This window comes from Alternaria arbusti, assembly GCF_024043155.1.
Source record: "Alternaria arbusti strain BMP 1465 chromosome Unknown scaffold_1, whole genome shotgun sequence".
Taxonomy (NCBI): Eukaryota; Fungi; Ascomycota; class Dothideomycetes; order Pleosporales; family Pleosporaceae; genus Alternaria; species Alternaria arbusti.
The window spans coordinates 196,392-221,125 of NW_026249941.1; the positions used below are offsets into that span (position 1 = coordinate 196,392).

Sequence of the window (24,734 nt, forward strand, 5' to 3'; positions counted from 1 at the left end):
GCATTGCAGACATCCTTCATGACTTCGTACACGCGCACTTAATACCCCCTCATCCTCGCTCGTCGCGCGTCAGAACACCCGTTGCGACACGTCTGAAGCAGTCGCGACCATGGAGACCATCAGTCGACTGCCCCGACGCCTGACACAGCTCTACTCCGACACCAAAACCACATGCGATGCCGTCGTCGAGCAGGATACCAAAGACACGCCCGAGTCGCACGCACTGCATCGCAAGTTCAGGATACAGAAGGACCGGCTGATAACATGGGGCGTGGACTGGAGCGACAACTCCAAGGGCAAGCAGGGCGACATCGACGAAAGCGTGGAGGAGGCAGGCATGACGGAGACGGTCACAAGCGTGCTCGGAACCATCAAGGAAATCCTCGACGAGGCAGAGCAGATGCACCCGGGCACGTCTGCTGCGGGTGGGGGAAAGACAATGTCTGGAGAGAAGAGCCGGCCTGACCTTCCCTCGTGGGCGGCCGCCGACAGGTCACGTTACGAGGACCTCATCAAGGACCTCACCACCTCTATCGACATACTCTATGATCTCTCACGGAACCGCAGAGTTCAAAGAAGCAATGAGCGTGGTATTAGTCCAGGAAAAGCTACACCGCATCACAGCACATCGACTCCCGTCTTCTTGTCGCCTGACTACAACGCCTCCGACCTGACGCTGGTCAATCCTGCTACCTTCCCTCTGAATGCACATACCCCCAGATCTCATCTTCCACCCAAGCTAGATCCTGCAGACCTAATCCTCCCCGACGAGGAACCTCCGCCATACGAGAGCGTTGGGACTACTTCTGTTCGCGTCATCGGCCGCCTGCGGTCTCGCCACAGTTCCACCAACCCCTGGAAGACGGATGGCAGCAGGAACATAGAGACTTGCGTTTTGATCGACTACGCGTGCTACGACCCCGCCTACCGTCTCACTGGCGTGTCCCCATCCACCCAGCGCCTCGAGAGCCTTTTGTCAATACTGACAAAGCTGTCCAACAACCAGTCCTTCCACGGCACCCTTAAGTGCCTTGGGTATTTCGAAGATCCAAAACAGCCGCGCTTTGGCCTGGTCTTCGAGCTGCCCACCTCAGTCTACTCAGGGCCAGCCGATTCCCACAAGCCAATCGACGAGCTCAAACCAGTGACGCTGCTCAGTGTATTGCAGACGGGCTCCAAGTCTTTGCACAACCCCAACAGTGCCACCCCGCCACTTGAGGACCGCTTTCGTCTAGCTTTCACGCTCGCCTTGACCTTTAGCAAAATCCACGGCGACGATTTTCTCCACCAAGACGTCAATAGCAGCAACATTATGGTCTTCAAGAAAAGCAAAAGGCAGTCTGCGAATAGTAGAGCATTGCAATACTCGCTGCGTTCGCCTGTAATATGTTCCTTCGATCTGTTCTCTGACTTCGACATCGACACCGACAAGGCGAAACCAACGCTGAACATCTACCGGCATCCGGAGGACCCCAAGTTCACTGGAAGTCAAGACCAAAAGTACAATGCCAACTTCGATCTCTATGGCTTGGGGCTGGTGCTACTCGAAATAGGATTGTGGCAGCCTCTACTTGACCTGTGGAAGCAAAAGTACACCCTGAGCGACTTCAAGCAACGGATAGAAGATGTGTACATCCGCAGGCTCGCTTCAAAATGCGGAACAGCCTACATGCAGGTTGTGCGCGACTGCTTCTGGGCAGCGGATGTCAAGGGCGACAATGCGATCGATGTTCCGCAGGTCTACACTCGCATCCTAACCAGACTGCAACGCTGCTGCATGCTGGATGAGTCGGAACCTGGGTTTGACTTGAGCGAATTGAGACCGGGTGCTACACCGGTGCAGCAAGCATCTCCATTGAAGCGCAAGAGCGCGAGCCAGCCACAGATCGTCACCGATGGCCAGTCAAGTCCATCCTATAGGAGTGCAAAGCGATGGGCGTTGGAGAAGGGTACACAAGCCTTGGAAAGGACCAAGTCTCTCTCAAAGAAGTCACCAGATCTTTCATTGGCTCGTAATCCATCACGGAGCTCGCAACACTCCATCCGGAAGAGCATCTCAGAAAGTCTTCGTATGATGAGCCCTAAAGAAGAAGCATCGGAGATGGAGTGGGAACAGAAAGATCCTCTAGATGAATCAGGCACTCTCGTCGCTACCCCACCAAATTCACAAGACCCAAGCGATAACTCTTCGCTGTACAGAGAGCGCGTGGCGACTGCCGCTTCAACGATTCAGCGTGCATGGCGACAGTCGCGCGCCCCCTCTAATGGATGCGCAACGCTACAAGACTACAAAGACAAAATTACCATCATCCAAAAGGCTTGGCGCCAGACAAAGCAGAAACGCAGTAATACCACCGTCTCGGCCCTTGTCAGTGACGGACTGCGACACTGGCCGCAAGCTACTCTTGGTTACCCAACACCTGAGCCAGAGATACAGAGTAGGACGGTAAATTCGAGTGAGAGCTACGTCACTTCGTCTATACAGATCGAGACCGATATAGAGCCGACCCCTCGACCGAAGCTACGTCTCTTCCCAGTCAAATTCACACCTGAGATCGTGGAAGAATGGCACTCATCCATGTTGCCCCGCCTTGAGCGTCTAATAGAACGGGCGCTCAAGGATTCTGAAGAGACTGTTAGCATTGACCTCGTCGCCATCGGAGAAGTACTAGAGAAAGCCAAGCCTACTGTGTTTGTTACCTGTACTAGTGTGGCAAAGGTCAAGGCCATTCTCAGCCGTCGCTTCCGCTTTGACGAGAATATGTATGACCTCAAGGTCCGTAGGGGAAAGATCAGGCGGTCCAAGATGAGCCGTTCGTCGCGCCGAACTAGGCCACCGCATCGATCCATGATGAATACCGACTCCTACGATGCGGACATGGCTGTGATGAACCCTTACCATCAGGATCGCCCATTATGCGGGGCTTCCATTGGAGCGTTCAACGGTGAACATCTGCCTCCGGTATCCTATGGTGGGGTCATTCTGGTTGACGATGAGCCATTGGGCATGAGTGTCCATCACCTACTCGACATACCGTCCGAAGACGAAGACGACGTTGGCGAAGAGCCCGATAGCCCTTCTCCGAGCGATGTGATGCTGTCCAGCGCAGCGAACAACCCTTGGTTAATGGGTATGGGTGCGCAACCAGATCTTCATCTAGAATCGGATGAGCCCGCTGGAATGTGGGATCTTGAACTATCAGACGATGAGGACATAAAGAGCGAGGAAGACGACGCTGACCTTGATTCGTTCGACTTCTCTGACAGTGAGCTTGAGTCTGACGATGACTCTGCGGAGGGTATGCCGATCCGACACTGCACACAAGTTACAAGCGCTAATCCCATTTCAGATATGGCAGATTCTCATATTTCACACGCAACCATGGGCGACATTGACGGCATTGCGCCAGGCGAAGGCGAGGAGATAAAGATCACACAACCAGCCATCGATGACGTGGGCGCTGACTTCTTCCCCTGCGAAGAAGATCGCGACGACGACCATCTCTCCTCGCACGAACTAGGCCACGTTCACGCCTCTTCCGGCATCCGCCGGTGGAAGCGCGACGGCATCCTCCACGAAATCGACTGGGCGCTCCTCAAGCTCAGGGAAGACCGCCTCCAGCCATATAACGTTTGCCAAGGAGGTCGCCGCTTCTGCCTGGGCTCCATGACGCCGGAACAACGCGCCATAGCCTCCAAGCTGGAGAAGCCAGTCAACCGCCGCACTTACACCCCCGAAGAGGACGAATACCCCAACGGCGTAGCCCCCGCATCCACCCTCGGTGGCATGTCCGTACACTGCTTCGGCCGCACCACCGGCCTCCAACCGGGCATGGTCAGCAGCGTCATGTCCGCCGTCCGCATCTACCACCGCAAATCCTTCTCCCGCTCGTGGCACGTCGCTGGCGGCTTCGGCATCGGCGGCGACAGCGGAGCCTGGGTCGTACAAAACGGTCATCACAAAGTCGTCGGCCACGTGCTTGCCTTTTGCCAAAAGAACAAGATCGCTTATATCTGTCCCATGGAAATTCTTCTTGAAGATATTAAGCGTACCCTAGGCGCCAAGCGCATCTACCTCCCTGGCTCTGTAGAGCAGACCCTGTACAAAGCTAAGAAGGCGAGGCACCACGATGTTATCGAAGACCTGGGGTCGCGGGTGCAGGGTCTAGGTATAATAGACTCTGCGGTCGATGTTAGGGAGAGTCTCAGTTCGGGACCGCCGGGCAATGGTGGTCTCTGGGAGAGACTGGAGAGAGGTGGGGATAGTGATAAGGAGAATACGAGGTCGGCTATGCGGAGCAGTATTATGCGTGTCAACGAGGGCAGAGATGGGGGTTTGGAAATGAGTGTCAAGTAGGAGTAAACGGATGACTTTGGTTAGGCGTTCAGGAGGACGGTATGGGAAGGGGGAGGTTATACCCTGTTGTTTTATTGATGTTCGTTTGAATCAGAAGACCTATCGATCTACTCATGTCGAAGTTTACAACCTCAGCACCAACGCTGAACAGATCCTCAACTCCAGACCCTGCCTCCAATGTCCTTGCACAAAGTCTTAACATCCTCTCCTTTACCTAATCTTGCCCAATACTCTTCTATCTCAGCCGGATAGCCCGTCTCATTGAACGGCCTCGTCCACTCACTCGCCTTACTCCGCGCTATACCGCCCCAGTAAGCCATCCTCTCCGGCCGCTTCCCGTCTCGATTTGAAGCGAAGTGGATGAGTAGAGATCCAGGACGGGCTAGTGATGGTTTGCCAGGCTTGTCTGGATTTGGTGGGAAGCCATTGAACCACCTTTGGGGCACGTAGGCAACGGCGGAAGAGAAGTATGGCTGTGAGTCGCACGATGATTAGTTGATACAGTAAGTAAAACGTGAATGAGGTTTCCACCTACACGTCTCATAGTCTCTTCCATAGCACTTTGCTCACTATACTTCAACTGTATATCAGGATTATACTCCTTCAGGCTCAATGCTGCCGAGAAGAGACGGATCGCCCACTCATTTACTCTGATGAGGAAGACGCCGTTGTTCAGACCATGCCGATCATTCGTCACCACCAAATTGATCTTTTCATCTGGGGGCAAGAAGGCTTGCAACGGAACATTAGGATTCATCAAGATGGTGTCGCGATCATGCCAGAAAAGCCACTCCAGTCGTTCCGCAGCTGGCTTGGCAAGTTCGGCTCCAAGAATCGCGAGCAGGAAGGCATGTTTGGACCAAAGACCAGGCAGCATGCGCTCGCGAAGTATGAACTCGGGGTACCCGTGGAGGTCATTGTGAACCTGGTGAGAAGCGATGGCGGCTTCGTAGACGGGATCTTCCGGCCCGAATGAGGCCGTTACTTTGCCGATGCGTGGGGAAGACTGTGATGACAGCGCGGGTGCAGACGAGGCCGGAACGGAACCAAGATGCGGGACATGTGTTAGTAGGATTTTGCTCGAAACCGATGAATTTGTCGAGAAGAGGACAATAGCAGCGAAGCCTAGAATAAGCAATGTGGCGTATTTCCAGAATCGAGAAGAGGCTCTTGGAAGAGAATACCGCGAACACGGGGCTTGGTTGTCGTCAGACCATACGCTGGATATGGAACTGCGCCTGCTTTCGCTCATGGTGAGTGCGCGTTGGTGAGTAGCGCAAAAGCGGGATGACTGTGGTTAAGAGGGGAGGAGAGCGTCATATGGGATTGGCTGAATGCATCGATGAGGAAGTGGCTGAGGGAACAGACACGTGTTGGCGATCTTGGATCTCGAGATTGAATTGGAATCTTGGAGTTTGACGATTTCGAGAGATGCCATGGTTAAGGTGGCTGCTACTGCCAGGGCAGACTCGTGGACGCCTGACATGATGCCAATCGCGCCTAGCGGAGGTTTCGCCGACTGCGCCTCCAGCTAATGCAGCTAAGTGCTTATGCTGGCGTCGCTGCAAAATGAAACGCGTACGTATGTCAATGCCTTTAGCTATTGAGTATGCGTAGGCTTGGAGGCTAGGAGCACATATCACGATGGAGCACGCGCGGATTTTGATAGTTATTGGTCTGTAGCAGCCATCCGGCTATGGAGGGTAAGTAGCCGGCAGGGAAGCTGAGCAGCGGAACGGGAACGCGGTAATTCGGTATGGCATTGTTGTAGGCAGTGGCAAGCTGAGTGAAAGCGGGAGCATCGTTTGACGGAGGTGTTGATGCTGCTTGCGTCGAGGCAACGTACGGCTGTCACTGCCTGCTGCAGCGGTTCTGCCAAGCCGCTAATGGTGTCTGATCTCTAAACACTGCAAGACACCGTCTGAAACCCCAGCCTCATGGCATGTCAACATCGCCAAGCCCATCAGAGCGAATAACATTTAGCTATGTGTCGCGTCTCTTTCCGTGTCAAAATTGCTTCCGGAGCCGGCAACGAGGAGATACAATCGGTAGAGCACACAATCGGCTGACCGTCTTTGGTTGATGATTCTTTACTCATTGATCTTGACCCGTCCTATCGACTCACCCCTTCAGCTTCGGAAGACGGGCTCGATATGGTCGAAAAAAAGGGACAGCAGGTAGCACCAAGTCCCATTGCGCTTGCGGAAAAGATCAAGGACATCTCAAGCCTCCTAGTATGTTGATCGTATTATCAAAGGATTCTACATGACATGCGGAGTCGGACATCCGGAAGAGTGGATGGGCAGTGAACGCTCGCTCCGACGGGTTGCAGCCGATGGAGCCTGGCATGACTTGTCTTCAACATGCTGATCATCAACAGTCAACAAAGATGCCCTTTCGACTTGCCTAGCTGGTTCGAACATGACCAAGCGCCTCCGTTGCGATACGTTCGACACTGACTTTGCCTTGGTCCTTGGCTCCTCCGAGGCTGTCAGATACAGTAGCTGATAGTCTCTTGTTGTCAATCGCAGGTGGTTTGCAAGTCTCGCGCAGCTCGCTACACGGTCAAGGTGTGCAGCAATCCTGACAGACGGAGCTGATACTAAACATGGTGGATACGAAGAGAGCTTGGGGAGCGGGCTTGAATGACAGTGTAGTCCATTGAGGCCGATTGGGAGCTGCGAGAGAATTGGTAGGGTAAATGGGGAAGACTTTACTGCTGACCAGAGTAACACCGAGAACATATGCGACGTCTGTACGAGGACATCCTGCACTTGGGGCTTTCATCCAGGCTTCCTTCGTCGAACGTGTCTCGGTCGTAACCTCAATTCTACTGTCACAACTGCGTCGACCCGTTGAGCTTGCATCTGCATGTCTATGAAGCTTTCATAGTGTAGTGGATCAAGTACGTGCTTCAGGGCCCACTTTGCGACGTCTTCAAAGCTTCGCGTGGCTGATCTGATATCTCCGTGTACGGATGGTTGGGCGCTATTTCGACCAAAGAGGAAGCGCTAGTGCGAGTGCAGATGTGGCGCAGCCCCTGAAGTGGTCTGTTCTTTGGCGAACACCACGAACATATGGGTCATGAACAGTCGGGCAGAATGCAAGAACAGCGTACGGCATATCTATGCGTTCCTTCAACGGCCCCTGGTATGGTGAGGTCAGAAACAGATGAGGTACTCTCGAGAGGCGTGTATGGGCTCATCCGCGGCAAGGTTTGCTTCACTATTCATATTCTGATGCACTCTTCTTCCGTGAGCTGACTATACTGCTCAACGGCTTACACGAGCTTCGCTCTGACGGTCAATGATCAGCCAAACTGGACGTGCGTCAAGAGGACGGGATCTTTTCGAAAACCACGCTATTGGACACGCAATGGCCACAAGGTCTAGAATGAAGTGTTAAAATAGACACAGGGATCTTATTGGATACTGGAAGCACATTCACCATTCTTACCTTAAACGCCTACAGACAAGCTCACCTTTGACAGCGTGTGCCGGGGTATCAAGCTTTCTGCCAAGTCGGGAAAGGCCCACTCAAACAGTACCCTTACTCCTCCTCCCGGTTCGCCGTTGAGGGGTTCAGCATGCATAAAAGTGCGTTTGAAAACTCGGTGAGCGAACTTCTAGTAAGGCAGAGTCTCACAAGTGTCAACTAGAGGACTTCTGCATGACTGCGTTCAAGATTTCGACAATGCCCTTCCTTTCAGACTACGTGCAGCTCACGATAGATCGGCCCAAATGGTACTGTATAACTCCGACGCTTGTACTTCGTATCCGTATGTACATTTGGGTCGACCTCTAACGAACGGTATGCTCATGCATTGCGCACGTGTCGCATTCTAGAGCTCAACACCCTCGGATTCAGGGTACCAAGTAAGCAAGCGAGCGGCAGACTCTACCGTCCCAGTATCTCAGGGGCGTGTGTCTCTCAGACCAATCTACCCACTGGGTGAGTATATATGGACGACGGTGTCTCGCAGTCCATATACTCATCCACATCTTCTCTCTAATCATCAACACCTCTTTCCTACACTCTTTTTTCTTATATTATCTCACCCCAGTCATTCGTTATACACGATCTTATTACATCTAATACCTAATTTTAACAACACTCATCATCACCATGAAGTACGCACTCATCTTCGTTGCCACTGCCGCTGCCCACGAGGCCTACGGTGGATACGGTGCGCAAGCAGAGTCCAGCTCCGTCGTCAAGCCGAGCACCTCCGCGAAGCCCATCGGATACACGACTATCGTGCCCGGCTATGGCAAGCAGCCGGTCACCGTGACCACTCAACATCAGCCGTACCCCACCTGCGTGTCCCCCGCCTATGGTGGTAAGGACTGCGCCAAGTGGGATGAGGATGCCTACGTATCAACTGTCATCAAGGACTACGACAACAACTACGCTACGATCACCAAGACCGCGCAGCCCGTTGTTGTTTACCACACCAAGAAGACCATCACCCACTCCGCTACTGCAACAGGCGGCTACGCGGCGCCCACTGGTCTGGCCCCTAAGAACGGCACTGACGGCTGCTGGTACGAGCTGTACGAGAAGATTGAGTCGGTCCCATACAACCAACTCGGTCCTCACGCACTTCCCGGATACCCCGGTTCCGGCCTTTACAAGGAGGGCGAGCAGAAGCAACCCGTCAACGTCAAGGAGTACAAGGGCGGAAAGTGGTCCGAGTACGTCCACGAGTACTCTTACGGCACTCCTAAGCCTGAGGTCACCACTTACGAGAAGCCTGGCGTCTACACTGTCCCAAGCAAGGACGTCACCGTTGAGCACCCCGTCACTTACCCAGCTGAGGCCACAAAGACTGCGAAGGCTGGCGAGACATGCACCTACGGAGGCCAGTACATCGAAGCCAAGCAGACTGGCTACATCACGGGCGCTTACGGTGCCTACGAGACAAAGGTCAACGGTGGCAAGACTGTCACCGAGACAGTGATCAAGCACACCACAATCTATGCCTCCACCACCGGCAACTACGAGGTCGCGAAGCCCACCACCACCGTCTACGACCACGACACCGAGGTCGCATACCCCACCGCTAAGCACTACGAGGCGGGTGTCTACCACCATGAAGCTCAGACTGTCACCATCACCAAGCCTGGACAAGCCTATACTTGCGAGTACGAGCAGACCAAGAAGCACGAGGCTACCTCAGCACCTGCGAAGAGCAGCGGTCATGCAGCCTACCCTACCTCCGCCTCCGCTCCCGCTCACGACAACTCTTACGGCCACAACAAGCCATCTGCTACTCCCAAGCAGCCTACTGAGGGTGACAACAAGTACCCCTCGTACCCCGCCGGTCCCATGAACGGACACTCATCTTCAGTCCACGAGGCATACCCAGCTTCCACTCCTTCTTACCCCAAGAAGTCTACTGAGGGCGAGAACAACTACCCCTCTTACCCTGCCGGTCCAGCCAAGGGTCACTCCTCATCTTCGGTTCAGGAGTCTTACCCAGCTTCAACTCCTGCTGGTGTCTACTCCAAGCCATCCTACAACGGCGGCAACGCCTATGGCAACAACGGAAAGTCTACCATGGCCACCGTCTCCACCAAGGAGTACCCACACCCGGAGTCCACCCCTGCTTACGGCACTGATTCATCAGTGATGGCCAGCTCCACGCCCTGCGAGAGCAGCACTGCTTCCGTTACCCCTGCTTCATCGTCCGTCTACAGCGCTTCTACCCCCGCTGCCGTCAGCTCTGCTCCTGCCTATGGCACTGATTCGTCTGCCGTTGCCAGCTCTACCCCTTGCGAGAGCAGCACCGCATCCGTCACACCTGCCAAGTCCTCCAGCTACAGCGCTTCTACCCCCGCTGCTGTCTACTCCAAGCCCTCATACAACGGCAACAACGGCTACGGCGAGAACGTCAAGTCGACTCTCTCCACCATCTCTACCAAGCCTTACCCTGCGTCCACTCCTGTAGAGCACTACCCCGCGAGCGCCAGTTCTACTCCTTGCGAGAGCAGCACCGCATCCGTCACACCCGCCAGCTCATCCGTCTACAGCGCCCCGGTCTACAGCCAGGCTACCCCCAGCCCAGCCGAGTCTTCGTCCACCAGTACTGAGGTCTACAGCCAGGCTTCCTCAACTCCTTGCTCTTCCTCTGTACAGTCGACCCCGACTCCCGTCCAACCGACTTCCACTCCTGTCTACGAGAACGCATACCCCGCTGGCGCCACCTCCACCCCTTGCGAGAGCGACAAGCCTTCCGCTACTCCTGTTGTTCCTGCCGCATACACCCCTGCCCCTGCTGAGAGCTACGGTAACACCCAGACTGGCTACTCCAGGCGTAGTGGAATGAGCCAGCGCCGCGCTGCGCAGTAAATTCCTGTTCTTCTATAAATAATTTCATTGTGTTAAAGATGTATCGAGAAGTAGTTAGAGGGGGATGATCGAGTCAGTAGATGTGTATGTAGGATTCAATGAGAAGTCTTGTATCAAATTACCTAGTGTCTGTGTATGGGATATGCGCTGGTTCCAATGTGGTTGAGCTGAGAAAGTGGGGACTCATTGGTTGTTGACGTCCACTTGTTGGTTGTTCCCTTCAAAGATCCCACATCAGACTTTAGAACGGCTGCTAATCTGAACGATACACGGAGCTAACTATTGACAACCTTGGAAGGCAAGACTTAGCGAGCGGGAATTGGTGTTCATGAAGTGGGGCGTTTAGCAAATGGAGAAAGCTAGGTCGAAGCGAGAGCGGGGTTCAATTGCAATTTCCAGCGTTGCAATGTTCGACGTGTCGAGGACGCTTCACTCATGAGTCCTGGCCGCATTACTAAGAATATGTATTATAAATTTGCTCGATTTCCCATCAAGCATTCTTGGTCCAACGGTAGGATAATTGCCTTCCAAGCAATTGGCCCGGGTTCGAGTACGTTCTATTCCACATCCATCATCATCAACACCTCACTAACACACAATAGCTCCCGGAGGATGCACAGCTCCTTCTCACGATTGCAACGTTGACTACTTTTTTTGCGTTTCCGAAGTCCAGTTTCGACTTTGCGATGGACATGTCTGCCGCGAACCAACTTTTTTTTTTGATGGTTTTAGATGTGAAGCCCTGTTGAGATGTTCTAAATGTGCCCTAAAATGTACCTTGAATTTGCTATCACTATGTATGTGCTGCAGGCCTAGAGCTGGCTAAACTCTTGGGCGCAACACAACAGTGCGGGGTGCTGCCTTTGTTATCAAGCAACATCTCGCTTCTGACTTGTGGCTGATTAGGTAGCAACGCAGGCCATCAAAGTGGGCAGGCCTAGAGCCATTGCTTGGTACTCGAGAGCTTGTTTTTTAACATGAGACGTGCACATCAGTTCAGCTCGCATACTGGACTGATAACACGTACGTTGCCGTCCTGGAGGACACGGATTCCTGCGGGACTTTGCAGCTCCGTGTCAGTCCAACGCAACATTGCGTGACAGCTATTGATGATCTCGCTCTACTCTGACGTTACTAGCGTGCTGGATAGAGAAGTAGTAGCTGGCACACTGATTGCACAGACAAGCTCCAAAGAGCGCAACTTAACTACTCTGGCGGGCACAAGCCTTCGCACCCCTCAAAACCGGTGACCCCAAAATCATGGTTCAGAGGCATATCATCTGCATTGATTGGCTTGCGGCTAGCCCTATATCGCCATCGGAGCCTCTGATGGTCTGGCTCTTCGGCTGGATGCGTTGGCTTTGCAGTGCACTGCGGGGCTTCAGACGCTCGCTCCGAAGTGGGGAGTCGGTGAGCTCACTTGAGGAACATGGCGAACTGGAGGCCCCGCCTGAAGTTTAAGGCGCCTGATTGGACGCCATGTTGCGAGATTGTAACAAGTCACCGACATCTTGATTGAGCTGCCATATGCGCCAAGTATGTGCTGAGGACACACATGAAAGGAAATGACGAGGATGTTTTGCGGCGTAGGTATTATATAGTGTGCTGACAGCCTGACCTTTGAGCCTCACACCTGGCCTCTGCAGTCATCCGTCGTCATCTTCGCCTGCAATACGCTACCACTCTCATACATCGAGACGAATACGACTCTGCAAACATCTCTTGATCTCTTTGTGAAGCCATCAACATGACTTCCCACAATCAACCCATGCCGCCACCAATCCGGACAAACACTGTCGATTCGCAGAAGTCACGGTCGTCGTCGGGCCAAACATCTCCACCCTATTCCCCAGCATCACCAACGGCCCGCGCAACAGCTTCACCGACCGAAGCATCTTTCTTCGGCGCCATTTCAGCACGCATCCGCGGTCGCTCACGAAGTCGCTCTCGTGGAGCCACGTCTCGCAAACGCTCCAAGTCGCCCATGGTCATGCCACCTGAACAAGCACCTTATTCACAAAGGCATGCTTCCGCTACAAGCCCTATCAGCCCGACACGACCAACCGCAGGACCGGTACAAAGTGACAGACCCAGCATACAGGCTGCAGGTCGGCGAAGCACAAGCGGAAGCGACCCATGGAAAGGACGGCATTCGAACGACTGGCTGTTCAACGGGTACTCGCTGACTGCTTCGGCAAAAGAGCTGGTCCAACGACGGAAGTAAGCAGTATGGGTGGCTGATAGTACTGCTGGCGGTACCACGCTCGCTAGCGAGTGTCTGACAGCGTTTGACGAACGTTACGAAGAACGATAATGATATGGCTGAACAAATTCGGTTAAAGGTTACCGGGTTTACTGGAGAGGCGGGCTGGGCAACTGGGCAGATCGCTGCGTTGTTGTCGCTACCCAGGTATCTTCACTCGCGTTCTTACTGTCATTACCTTGGTTGTACATTAGCTTTAAGCATGCGATTTGACATTACCGTATCGAACGCCATGTGTCGCATGCCGTGATGCCACGTTTGTCAGATGTGCTCGCATGCTGGAGTGGCGCGGCTCCACATTGAACCATACCACACAACAGAGTCGTTCCATGCTAGCAAAGATGATATGGCATGTCAGAGAGTTCGGAGTGGATTTGCGCAGCTTCTTTACATAATCAGCCCTACTGACTCGCGGCGTCTGCTCCGGTCCCGCACCTGCCATCCATGCCATGTACCAGGTACCAAACGATTTCACCGCTCCAGTGAGTACCTTCATGTCTTCCTGTGCTCTGTGCTTTTGCGATGTTCGCGACAAACACGCGACGATGATAGCGACATTTGATACGCGTTATTCGGCATCGCCTCGTCGCCATGTCCTATCATCGGAGTAACGACATGAGGCCCCAGGTAGCCTAATCTGCTGCGTCGAACCCCGAAGTATGACCCACCACCCCTCAGTCACGCCGCCTTGAGGTTGATCATCGTTCGGTACAGATATACGCATTCCGAACCCGGGGGAGTATCTTTCGTCACACCGCATCGACTTGTCCTTCAGTGCTGGCACCAAACAGCTCACGTACTTAAGAGTCAGTCGCAATCCGTTCCGAATCTCCAAACCTCCCTCCGCTACCTTCCCCAATCCTCGAACCCATCATGAAGCACGAACGCGCCACGCTTCCGACGCCTACTTCGTCAGACTCTTTCTGGCACAGCGAGCCGAATGAGTTTCTACTGGGTCATTGTACGACAGAGGAATTGCCCGCCGAGGCTGACATCGTTATCGTGGGATCTGGTATAACCGGCGCAAGTGCTGCGAGGTATCTTTCAGAGGAAGAAAGGGCTACTGGCAAGAGCATTGTTCTGCTCGAGGCAAGAGAGGCATGCTGGGGCGCTACAGGAAGGGTAAGACTACTGCGTCGATTCCACATACTTGACATGGGACAAACCATTTGGCGCACACTTGCTGACGATTGCGCAAACAGAACGGTGGTCACTGCCAACCTCTCCTCTTCGACCGAAGCAGCGACGTCGCTGAATTCGAACTCAAGAACGTCGCCGCAGTCAAATCATACATCCAAGACAATGGCGTGCCATGCGAGTGGCGCGACGTCACCGGCTGCCGCACATTCTGGACCGAAGGTGCGATGAAGGAGGCTGAAAAGGAGATAGAGCATCTCAGGGAGATAGCGCCCGAGATCGCACGCCACGTCACGATTATCAAGGACAAGGAGGAGTTGAGGAAGCATCGCGTCTCGCCCGACTGTGTCGGGGCGACGCTGAGTGAAGGAGCTGCGAGTCTATGGCCATACAAGCTGGTCACGTTTGTCCTTAAGAAGCTTATCAAGACTGGCCGGCTCAACCTACAGACCAAGACTCCCGTCACCGAGATTACCTCGTCAGATGGCACGCACACCCTCCACACACCCCGCGGCACCATCAGCAGCAAGACTGTCATCCTCGCAACGAACGGTTACACATCAGCCATCTTACCTCACTTCGCCGATCTCATCGTGCCCTGTCGTGGGGAGATGTCAGCCCTTTTCCCACCTGAAGGATCGACCCTTCTGCCAGACTCGTATGGCATGGTCGGAGCACTCGGTCAGCCAGAAAACAACGACGACTACCTCATCCAGCGCCCATTCGAGGGCGTTCCAAACCCAGGTGGTCATCTGATGTTTGGCGGCGGCCGCGGAGCTGGAAACTTCCCAAGCATAGGCATCTCGGATGACAGCGTGATTGACGAAGGCTCCGCTGCATATCTCCGCGGTGCGCTGTTGAAGGTCTTGAATTTGGGAGGGCAAACCGAGGGCTTACATGAGCTTAAGGCTGCGGCACAGTGGACTGGCATCATGGGATATTCTCGTGACGACCACCCATGGGTGGGCAAGGTGCCCGATAGAGACGGCTTATGGCTGGCCGGCGGATACACAGGACACGGTATGCCAAATGGTACATTATGCGGCAAAGCAGTTGTCGACATGGTACTGGGCGAAAGCGACGGCAAGGACCTGACCGCTGTGCACGAGGAGATGGTTCAGAAGGGAGACATCCCCAAGAGCTACATCATGACAAAGGAGAGAATTGACCGGGCAAGGCAGATGCTTACGGTACAGCAACAAGATGCGCAGGGCGTACACATGAATGGCGTTGTATAGATCTCAATGACAATAGTATTTCGTTCTCTTCGCATTGGCGTACTCGTATTGCGATCGTTGAACTTGCTCATCTCATGATCTTGTGATATACGTGTAGAGCAATGCTGCCGGCCGTGGAGCCATTATCACTATGTTTGCAGCACAAAGATGGCCTTTAGATCAATCGGCGCGCGGATATTAGCGTCTAAGGCGTTCCTCCGCTTACAAGGTTCCCCACTGGAGTACCAAGCCCGGCCGATTACCAATACCCTACTTTCCATGATTGCGCTCCCACAAGGTCTCAAGTATACAGGCCTATATCAGCGTTAATCACGAATAGTCAACATACCCATACCACTACATCACTACCCGACCAACGTCTCATCTTCGTTGACAATTGCACCTGCCAATACGGTCCCCTACGCCAACCTTCAACATGCCAGCAAACTCACTCCCTTCGAAGTTCGGAGTCATCATCTTCCCCGGCTTCCACCTACTCGACTATGCCGGCCCCCTAGATGCCCTCAACATCCTCTCCGCCGACCACCCTCTCACGCTCTGCACCATAGCCGCAACACTAGACCCAGTGCCAACCCAGAACTCCATGCAAGACAAGCAAGGCTCCCAGTTCTCACAATCCATAGTCCCAACTCATACATTCGACAACGCACCGGATGATCTGGAGGTGCTGCTCCTCCCAGGTGGGCTGGGATCGAGGGGACCAGGGAGCGACAAGTGGATGAAGCCACAGGTCGAGTATCTCAAGAGATTGGATTTGAGCGGCAAGGGGAACATAAAGTGGGTTCTCACTGTTTGTACGGGTAGTGAGATTCTAGCTAGGACTGGCTTGTTGGACGGTAGGAGGGCTACGACTAACAAGCGCGCGTTCGGCGATGTAAGTGAACATACTTTTCATTTGCTCACTTCACTTCGGACATGTTGTTTACTCTTCGCAAAGGTCAAAGCCAAACACCCGAATGTCGAGTGGGTTGCAAAGGCTCGCTGGGTCGTGGACGGTAATATCTGGACTAGCTCTGGTATCTCGGCTGGAATTGATGTGACATTTGCGTGGATTGCGGAGGTATTTGGCGAGGAGGCGGCACAGTATGTGGCGGATCGGAGTGAGTATGAGAGAAATGTTGATGCGGGGAATGATCGGTATGCTGAGCGATGGGGAGCTGTGTAGTTAGGTAGAACGACATACGCATGAAGAATGAGGACGTGACTCTATGGGCATAGCATGCATCACCTTGCATAGTATCTCTGGGTAGTGAAGTTGTTCATCTCATGTGAAATTAGGAATCTTGTCTATAATAAATATCGCTATGCTGTAAAGGCTATCAAGGTCGTGACGCTAATATGATACGGAGTGACCGCTGCAACAGACGCAAACATCTATACATCTAAGGCTGTCGACGAAGAAGGAAAAGGCTACTTGCGGTTGCGGAAAGCAGCGAAAGGAGGGAAGAAGTACGCAGGGTGGAAGCACGTCAGCACCGTGCAAGCGATAGCCAACATCCTGAATAATATTAGTATAAAGTCTTTGCGGTAAGGATTTGGACCAGTGAAACTTACATTCCATCGAGGAGCAAGAACTCCTTCTCATTCCTCATGAGCGAGTTTCCCCATCCACCAGCCATCTCGGGCAAGCGGTAGATACACCTGATAAGCACAGTCGTGTACGCGAGGACGATCATCCAGCCAAACAGCTTAATCTTAGCCAGGCGCACAGTTCCCGTCTCCTTATCCATTTCATACGAGCTCTTCTCGCCCATAGCCTGCTGGTTTCTCGCCTTGCGGTACCGGAACACGTAGACGACGACAAGAGCGCCACACACCGCCATGGTGACGACCTGGAACGCGATACCGGCGACAATCAGGTTGTTACCCGCGTCGATGAGCGCCTTGTTCGTTGTGCCACCCGCGGCCGCCATACCACCACCGCAAGCTTGGAGAACGATAGAACCGAAATCGCAGCCAATGAAGATCCAAGGGTAAAGACGCGGCTTGAGTAGCGAATGCTGAGGTCCACAGTACAAGACAAAGTGCTTGAGCGTGAGGTAAATCGCAGCAGCAACGAAACTCGGGCCCAGAACCAAGCAGCAAATCTGCAATTTGAATCCAGACTCGCTCCATGGGTTGTCATTCATGATAACACGGCCTGCATATCCCGCTGCTTCGAGGAAGGTTCCGACGGCCAGTGCGGCAGTGTAGGTCCATGTGCGGCTCAGAACGCCCACGACGAGCGTGCCGATGCAGAGGATGCCGAAGAGGGCGCAGAGGAAGGCGTTGGCGCCTAGATTAGGGCGGTACCCGTAGAGTGTTGCGAAGACGGGGCATTCGGGGCTGACTTCGAGACATTGGCGGAAGTTTCCTTTGGGCCGGTCTTCTTGTGCGGATACGACGACGAGGAGTTGTGTTGCTAGGGCCAGGGCGGCGATGAGGCCGGTTCGTGCGTGGGAACGCATGGGGGGCGAATGTGCAGGGACGGAGGATGCAGACAACGATAGACGACGAACGAAAATGTGGAATTATCAGAACGTCACTCTACAAAAGAAGAGCAAAGATCCAACACGAACGAGAACGCGGGCGAACAACGTGGGTAGGTGGACTAATTAATCCCAGCCCAGCAGCGCCCTCCCACTCGCAACAGCCTAGCCCTTTATCATGCACGTAGTATACCCACCGACCGTATACACCGTGTTTGTGCTGCCAGACGGCGCCTCTAATCTCTTTTGCCTCGCTAGAACGGAGAAGGCTCTAAGCGACGCAAGTCTTGCCGTGCTTGACCGCGCGCCATTGGCTCAAGGCCGCGGCTCCACCCAAAGTCATTGACGCTCACGCCTTGGCCTCGTCCGATGCATCTAAGCGAGGGCGTGTCGCGACCCGGCGGATGGGTCGTGTTGCGACGTCTTGTACCCGCGGACGCCGTTTCACCGTTTTCGACCGCACGTGGTGCGATAAGGATGGGGGCTCTGCCTTCCGTTTGCGGTGGCGGGGTGCGAGGCTTTCGCTGCTGCCTTCATTCTCTATCACATGGAAGGAAGGCCTGTGGATGATGGGGGGCTAGTGGCTTTGGGGGTGTGGCGTCGTTCGGCTTTGGTTGTCGGGCTGCCGTCTTCCCGGTGGTTTCTTCGTCTATCATCTGTTTTTCGTTTCGGCTGGCGAGGCTTCCGTCTCTAGTGTTTTGGAGGCGAATACTCGATGCTGTTTGGTTCTTGGGGCGAGACTTTTTTGCACGCGCACGCGCATGACGGGCGTATGCTTACAGTGTGTAGGTGGTCTCTATGATGAGTGGTTGCGTGACAGATGACATGTAGTTGCTTACTGGTAGATTGCGCTAGCCGACTTGGCTTTCATGACCGTTGCTTCCACATGCGTACTCAACGGTCGCTTTCTTCCTCACCAATCATTATTCTTGGTCGGATTCGCGGGGCTTATGGCTTCCGCTAGTCTTCAATGCAACATATACGATGGATGTTACCGATCGAATTCGTGATTCATATCAATACTACGCCTTCAAACTCCGCCTAATGCAAACCCGCTTTCAGTAAAGCGCCCAAACTCCCAATAATGCCAGAAATCAATATCTTCAGCCTGCCACATCCTCAACCCTAACCCACCGCTCCTCCAAAGCAAGAACCACCAACTCCTTTACGCTACCCAGACCCTCCTCTCTGCCCAGCGCGACGGGACACAGTAGTTCACTGACATTCTGCAACACCTTATACAGCCTCATAGCCTTCTTCTCCACTTTCTTCTTATCCACCTCGCCATGTTTAGAAAGGACAGGACGAGAAGAAACGTGGTGTGGTGCGGAAGAGAGAGCAGCGAGGTGGTTGAGCAATTTATGCAGGAGGAAATGCATCCATACGAGGTTTGTCTTGGGGTGGAAATCGCGCCAGACGTCTTCTTCGGACTCCTCTGTCGTTGGTATCGGTGCAACGTCTGGTACCGTTTCCTCACTGTGTTTCCTGGGCGATCGCCGAGGCATTTGTGGTTCGTCATCGCCCGAGTCGAAGCGAATGTGGGTGTTCTTCCTAGGTGAGCGGCGGGGTGTGACTGGGGCTTGCTCTGGCTCTTCCTCTTCCACATGTTCCTCTTGCGGTATATCCAACGGCTCGTATTGCAACGGATTGTCGAAGAGTGCTGCGCCACGCATATAGCGGTAGATCTCATATTGGTACTCTTCACTTGCATCGCCTTCGAAGAGCGCGGGGTCTTTGTTGAGATCCAGGTAAGCAACGTCCACCATCTCCTCACTCGCAGATGCGGCTGTGGAACTGGAAACATGAGACATAACAGACGTCCTGCGGGATCGGGATAATGAGGCGAGGATATCTGCACGTGACAAGGTGTAATCGATGACAGTCGTATCGAGGCCGGTAAAGCGGAGTTTGCGTCGCAAAGGGTCTTTGATCGAGGGCTGCAGCACGTCTCCACGTGAACGTGAAGACCGAACGCAGATGTTGCCCAGATGCAAGTCGCGGTGCTCGAATTGGCACGCCTCTTCTGCCTTGCCTACGCTGATTGCTACCCCCCAGAAGACGTCCCAAGCTTCCCATATTGACGACATGCCACCTGTTTCCATGATCTTCTCGACGTCCGTACCAGCGTCTTGCATCTCTACTACAGCCCAGAGCTGGTACTCGTCGTAACTGGTCTTCTTGCTGGGATCGGGGAATTCACTCTTCTTTCCGCGTGGCCGCGCCTTGTTCCATTCCTTCCACGCATCGTTGAAAGACGCTGAAGGTCTCCCCTGCACAATCGTGAGGTCGCGGAAGACGGTGAATCCAGGTATGTGGGTGAGATTTTGAAGGAGCTTAACCTCAGAAGCAACATCATCAACCTGTGACTTGTACGCGTCGTCCTGTTCACGCTGCTCCATCTCTTTTTCTAACTGCGCTTCGCGATCTCGAACCGCACGAGTGTGTAGCTGGCTTGGTAGGGAAACAGCTGGTGGTGTCTTGAGCGCTACGAGTTTGAGCACCGACTCCTCCTTGAGACCATTCGCAGGTGATATCGCAGATAACCGATATACCTCTGAGAACGAGGCCTCTGCAATCTTGGTAACTTGGAAGTGCGGCTCCAGCTCGTCTGACCACTCCTGGAACCCTATAAGCTTCTTTCTATCGCTGAGCGCCAGTAGTGGCGAAGCATAGGCGGTGTATATGTCTTCAGGTTCAGGTGTCGGCTCGGGCGTAGGAAGGCATGCTGCCTGTTGCGTCGAGGCTAGTTTTGAACGAGCTGAATCCGTGGGCACTGGAGGCTTTGCAGGTGTAGCTACTATATCCTGGGCGACGATAGTAGGAACCACGCGTTTCTTCTCTTTCTTGGGTTTCGGGATCGATCGAGCCAGTTCGTCAACGTTGTGTGAGGCATTGTGTAAGGCGTTGATGTTGCGATCGCTAAGCACCTTTCGCGGTCGACGTGGCTCTTTGAGCATATTGACTCCATCCTCCTTGGGGCCCTTGATAGATAGAGCCTGCATGCTCTCGTCCAGTGCATCTTCGAATGGGACGACATTCTCCTTTGTGGTATCCTCGTTGCGCCCAGGCTTCGTTTTGCGTGACCGCGATCGTTTCCTTAACGTACCCTCATCTTCCACAGGTGATGTTTTCTCTATCCGTAATTTGCTCAATCCTTGCTCCAATACTGACACATTGTCTCTTTCTGGTTCTGTTTGTCGCCGGAGGTCACGTGTCGGGCCGCTAACCGCAATTTCCTCCTCGTTCTCTCTGTGCGCAACTCCTTTCTCTGGTGACAAGAACGTTGTGAATGCAGTCCGCCCTCCATTCCTCTTCTTTCCGTATACGACTTTTGCGGGCATCTTCGAGGGCCTGAGCGAATGGTGTAGTCGGTTGTCGATTCGTTGAGGCTCGATGGAGGTGCCAGGGTTTGGAGGGGTCTCCACGACGGAAAGTTTAAGCGAGGCGTTTCCACGGCAACAACCTAACGCGTGGGCGAGACTTCCTGAATCACGACATGTCAGGAGTCATCATGCGCTCGAAGGATGACGTAGATCGTCAAATCAAGCGTTTCACTCAGATCAAGACCAGTAGTAATAGCACGGCAGCGACAGTTTAGAGAACCCCGCAAACGATTCCGCAGAATTAAAATTAAAATCAACAGGTACTCTGTGATGTTACAGAGGCCTCCTAGCACCTCCCAATGCGATATCAAATGAACGCTCTTCCAATTGAGCGTCTAAATCGTGTACATGTAAAGTGAGAGTCCAATCTCCCTTCTAGACCCAGAAGCAGATTGCACGAAGAAGTTGCCCAAGTGACCGGCAGACGGGCAGAAACTGGGTAATGGGACTAAACGCTGGAGACAACAAGGCGAGGGTACTAGGCAATCGGACAAAAAAGAAATAGGGTCCTTGAAAAGCGTTGGAAGGGCCTGAGGATGTGATGTTGGGACAATTTACAGCCAAGTGAATTTTGGTGATTGATAGGTGAGTGGTTTCGGGGATCGAGGAACGACGGAGCTCAGTTGTCGCCACTGTCAACCTCAGCTGGCGGTGTCTCAGCTTCCTCTTGTAGTATGGGTTGCGGTATGACACCGAGACTCTTGCGTTTACTCTTTCTCTCTGAGTCTCCGTCTTTCTTTATGCCATTTGCCTCGGAGGACGCGGAGGTAGGGCTCAGGGTGCTGCTCGATTTCTTGTTCGGGGCCATGCTCGAGTAGCCTACGGTGAGTTTGGATGTGCTGTCGTTGTTCTCGGACTTGTCGGCAAAGTCTTTCCACTTGCGCCAACCGTCGAAGTCGATGAGTGCTTGCATGCAGCCCCACTCCTTGACCTTGCGTTCAAGCCAAACAAAGTTGACAGGCTATTGTATGTGTTAGTAAGAATTGTACTAGATTAGAACATGATTCCTTACCTTAGTCAAAAAGTCGTTGCAGCCAGCCGCCAGAGCCTCGTGTCTGTCGCTCTGCAGCGAACTGGCTGTAAGCGCGACGATAATGACGGGGCTCTTGAACATGCCCTTGTCACCGAGGCGGTCATCCTCGCTCAGCTCGTCCTTGCCGTTGCCCTCTGATCCAAGTCTATTGTTAGGGGCCTCACTACTGCCACTGCTGAAGACGCCGATACTGTTGACACGCTCCAACCGACGAATCTCCTTGGTTGCCTCCAGACCGTTCATGACTGGCAGCTGAATGTCCATGAGTACCAAATGGAACCCGCCTGCCTTCCACTTGGTGACTGCCTCTTTTCCGTTCATTGCACGCTGCCATCTGACCTTCAGACGCTGCATGAAAGCACCCAAAACTCGCAAGTTAATGATGTTGTCTTCTACAATCAACACATTGATGGGCGGCACTGAGCCATCCAAAAGACCGGCTGGCAAACTCGGTGCTTCCACCGGCGGCTTTGGTCTCCGCTTTTTCTTATTGTTCGGTTGGGGCGATGATATGCGTGGGGTGGGCGGAGTCGACTCATGGAGGGTTTGTGAGTGAGAGATGGGGTCGGCTGAAGCTGGCGGGGTGGGTATCGCGTTGTTCGAGGCGGCAGAGTTCTTTGCTTCGGAGGCGGAGGAGTCATGGCGCGGCCGGTTTGGAGGGCGGACAGACGTGGCAGAGGAGGGGATGCCGCCGCCGAGGGTGGTTGGTGAGGCCGTGTGCGTTCTAGGGTATTTCGGTCGATGGGCGTGCAGCGGGCCTCGTCTAGTACCGCCGGGTGAGGGCAGTGCAGGCAACTGTCCGGTGTTGAGCACAGCTATCGAGTGGGGCGCATGAGGCAGGGGCATGCGGGCCTCATGCGGCTGGCCCGAGGCAGCGGGAGAGGGAGCGACGACGGGCATGGGCGGAAAGTACTCGGTCTGTGGGTGGACGCCATCTTCGTGATGGTAGTAAAAGGGTACGCGTGGTGAGGGCTTGGGGGTCCTCCGTTGGGGCACGTCGATGATGAGGGCCTCGGTCACGTTCTGGCCGCCGGGGAAGTAGGCATCCAGGGTGCGGCACATGTCCTCCTCGGGGCCCAAAGTGCGGTCTCCTCCCCGCTGGTTGTCGCGCGGGACGATGCGCAGTGTGACGTCGGGCGAGTCGAAGCTCCTTCCCAGCGAATTGGCGTACTTTTTGAGGATCATCTCGCGGACGTCATCGACCAGGTCGTCCTCGCGGATCTGCACCAGCGTGGCCGAGGCGCTGGGCCGCTTGACCCAGATCTTGCGGTGCAGCATGCCAGCGCTGAAGTTGGCGGGTGCTCCGCCAAAGTAGTCGGCGACGGTGGGCGGGCCGGTCTGGATGGCAGCCTGGGGGATGTCGGGGACGAGCAGCTTCTTAATTATCTGGGCATCGGTCTTGTTGACGACGGACTGGCGGCGGACGAGGGCGGGCGATGGGTTGTGCGAGGTGTCGTTGCTGCTCGCGGGGACAGGCTCGGTGGTGGTGTGGTCGCTCGGGGCGGAAGAAAGCGACGATGGCTCGGCGCGGTTGAGCTCGGCAGGCTGCTGCACTACGGGGTGGAGAGGCGTGGGCGCCTCGAGAGTCACCTCTGGGAGGACGACAGGCACGTCGGCAGAGGGCTGGCGCTGGTGGTGGTGGTGGTGGCTTGCGGTGCTCGCGATGCTCGTGCAGGTCGAGTGTCGATCTCGCGAGGTGTTCAGGCTGCCAGTGCTGCCGTTGCCGTCGGCCTGACTGTCGGCGGCCACTCCAAGCACATCCGACCTGACCATGCGCGGATCAGCTGTCTTGTCGTCGGGAGTCTCCGCGCCAGACACCTCGGGCAGCTGCTGCAGCGAGACGCTCTTGCGGAGGGAGCTGGTCTGCGGCGGGCGCGCATGCCTCTCGCTGCCATGCGAGGAAGTGAGTGAGCGTGCACTGCTCGACGTCGCGCTGCTGCGTCTCAACAACTTGGACCGCGCATTCTGCAGCCGCGTCTTGATACTGCTCATGCCAGCAACCAGCCGGAGGCGCCCAGCATGCAGTTTGGAGATGCGCTGCGAGGCCGTCGTGGTGCGGGCGTTGGGTAAATAAATGGCGGCCTGGCTGCTAACGAAGCTATGGGGTGCGCTTGGCCTGGCTGTCCATCACTTGCCGGTAATCCAAGAGGGTCGTGATGCGGCGGGCACACCAGAATGAATAGACAACTACGATTAGAACAAGAAGGAAAGGGGCATGGATCGATTACTACAAGACACGAAAAGGAAATGCGTCGTGTTGTGCTTCTTGCAAGCAAGTATTACCATGTTAATCTCAAAGCGCGCTTGGGCCTTGGAAAGAGGAGCGCATTCCCCATGCCCCCTCTCACTTATGCCGCCCAACTTCCAGGCCTGCCACCGGACTGTCTGCCCAGTCTGCCTACGTAGTTATCATGCCATCAAGGCCCTGAAGTGTCCAAGACGTGTTTGAACCCAATGGCAGCAGCGTCGTGCATCACAGCTGAGCGCCTGAACTCTGCTTCACA

At 54.4% G+C, this 24,734-nt stretch overlaps 8 protein-coding genes across 8 annotated transcripts; 4 read left to right on the forward strand and 4 right to left on the reverse strand.

Annotated features, from left to right (window-relative positions):
* Positions 1-109: 109 nt before the first annotated feature.
* J4E86_000077 (uncharacterized protein) lies at positions 110-4,357 on the forward strand (the record flags this gene model as incomplete). Its single annotated transcript, XM_051440654.1, has 2 exons — positions 110-3,299; positions 3,351-4,357. The coding sequence occupies 2 exons, from the start codon at positions 110-112 to the stop codon at positions 4,355-4,357; spliced, it is 4,197 nt and encodes a 1,398-aa protein (XP_051306825.1).
* A 298-nt stretch (positions 4,358-4,655) lies between these two features.
* Positions 4,656-5,609, reverse strand: J4E86_000078 (uncharacterized protein; the record flags this gene model as incomplete). The annotated part of the gene is made up of 2 exons (XM_051440655.1): positions 4,656-4,739; positions 4,893-5,609. The coding sequence occupies 2 exons, from the start codon at positions 5,607-5,609 to the stop codon at positions 4,656-4,658; spliced, it is 801 nt and encodes a 266-aa protein (XP_051306826.1).
* A 2,873-nt stretch (positions 5,610-8,482) lies between these two features.
* Positions 8,483-10,708, forward strand: J4E86_000079 (uncharacterized protein; the record flags this gene model as incomplete). Its single annotated transcript, XM_051440656.1, has 1 exon — positions 8,483-10,708. One exon carries the CDS (start codon positions 8,483-8,485, stop codon positions 10,706-10,708), a length of 2,226 nt encoding a protein of 741 aa, XP_051306827.1.
* Positions 10,709-13,844: 3,136 nt separating this feature from the next.
* Positions 13,845-15,346, forward strand: J4E86_000080 (uncharacterized protein; the record flags this gene model as incomplete). Its single annotated transcript, XM_051440657.1, has 2 exons — positions 13,845-14,093; positions 14,174-15,346. 2 exons carry the CDS (start codon positions 13,845-13,847, stop codon positions 15,344-15,346), a joined length of 1,422 nt encoding a protein of 473 aa, XP_051306828.1.
* Positions 15,347-15,761: 415 nt separating this feature from the next.
* J4E86_000081 (uncharacterized protein) lies at positions 15,762-16,511 on the forward strand (the record flags this gene model as incomplete). The annotated part of the gene is made up of 2 exons (XM_051440658.1): positions 15,762-16,220; positions 16,284-16,511. 2 exons carry the CDS (start codon positions 15,762-15,764, stop codon positions 16,509-16,511), a joined length of 687 nt encoding a protein of 228 aa, XP_051306829.1.
* Positions 16,512-16,756: 245 nt separating this feature from the next.
* J4E86_000082 (uncharacterized protein) lies at positions 16,757-17,793 on the reverse strand (the record flags this gene model as incomplete). Its single annotated transcript, XM_051440659.1, has 2 exons — positions 16,757-16,844; positions 16,901-17,793. 2 exons carry the CDS (start codon positions 17,791-17,793, stop codon positions 16,757-16,759), a joined length of 981 nt encoding a protein of 326 aa, XP_051306830.1.
* Positions 17,794-18,917: 1,124 nt separating this feature from the next.
* J4E86_000083 (uncharacterized protein) lies at positions 18,918-21,155 on the reverse strand (the record flags this gene model as incomplete). The annotated part of the gene is made up of 1 exon (XM_051440660.1): positions 18,918-21,155. The coding sequence occupies one exon, from the start codon at positions 21,153-21,155 to the stop codon at positions 18,918-18,920; it is 2,238 nt and encodes a 745-aa protein (XP_051306831.1).
* A 661-nt stretch (positions 21,156-21,816) lies between these two features.
* Positions 21,817-24,222, reverse strand: J4E86_000084 (uncharacterized protein; the record flags this gene model as incomplete). The annotated part of the gene is made up of 2 exons (XM_051440661.1): positions 21,817-22,158; positions 22,210-24,222. The coding sequence occupies 2 exons, from the start codon at positions 24,220-24,222 to the stop codon at positions 21,817-21,819; spliced, it is 2,355 nt and encodes a 784-aa protein (XP_051306832.1).
* Positions 24,223-24,734: the final 512 nt, after the last annotated feature.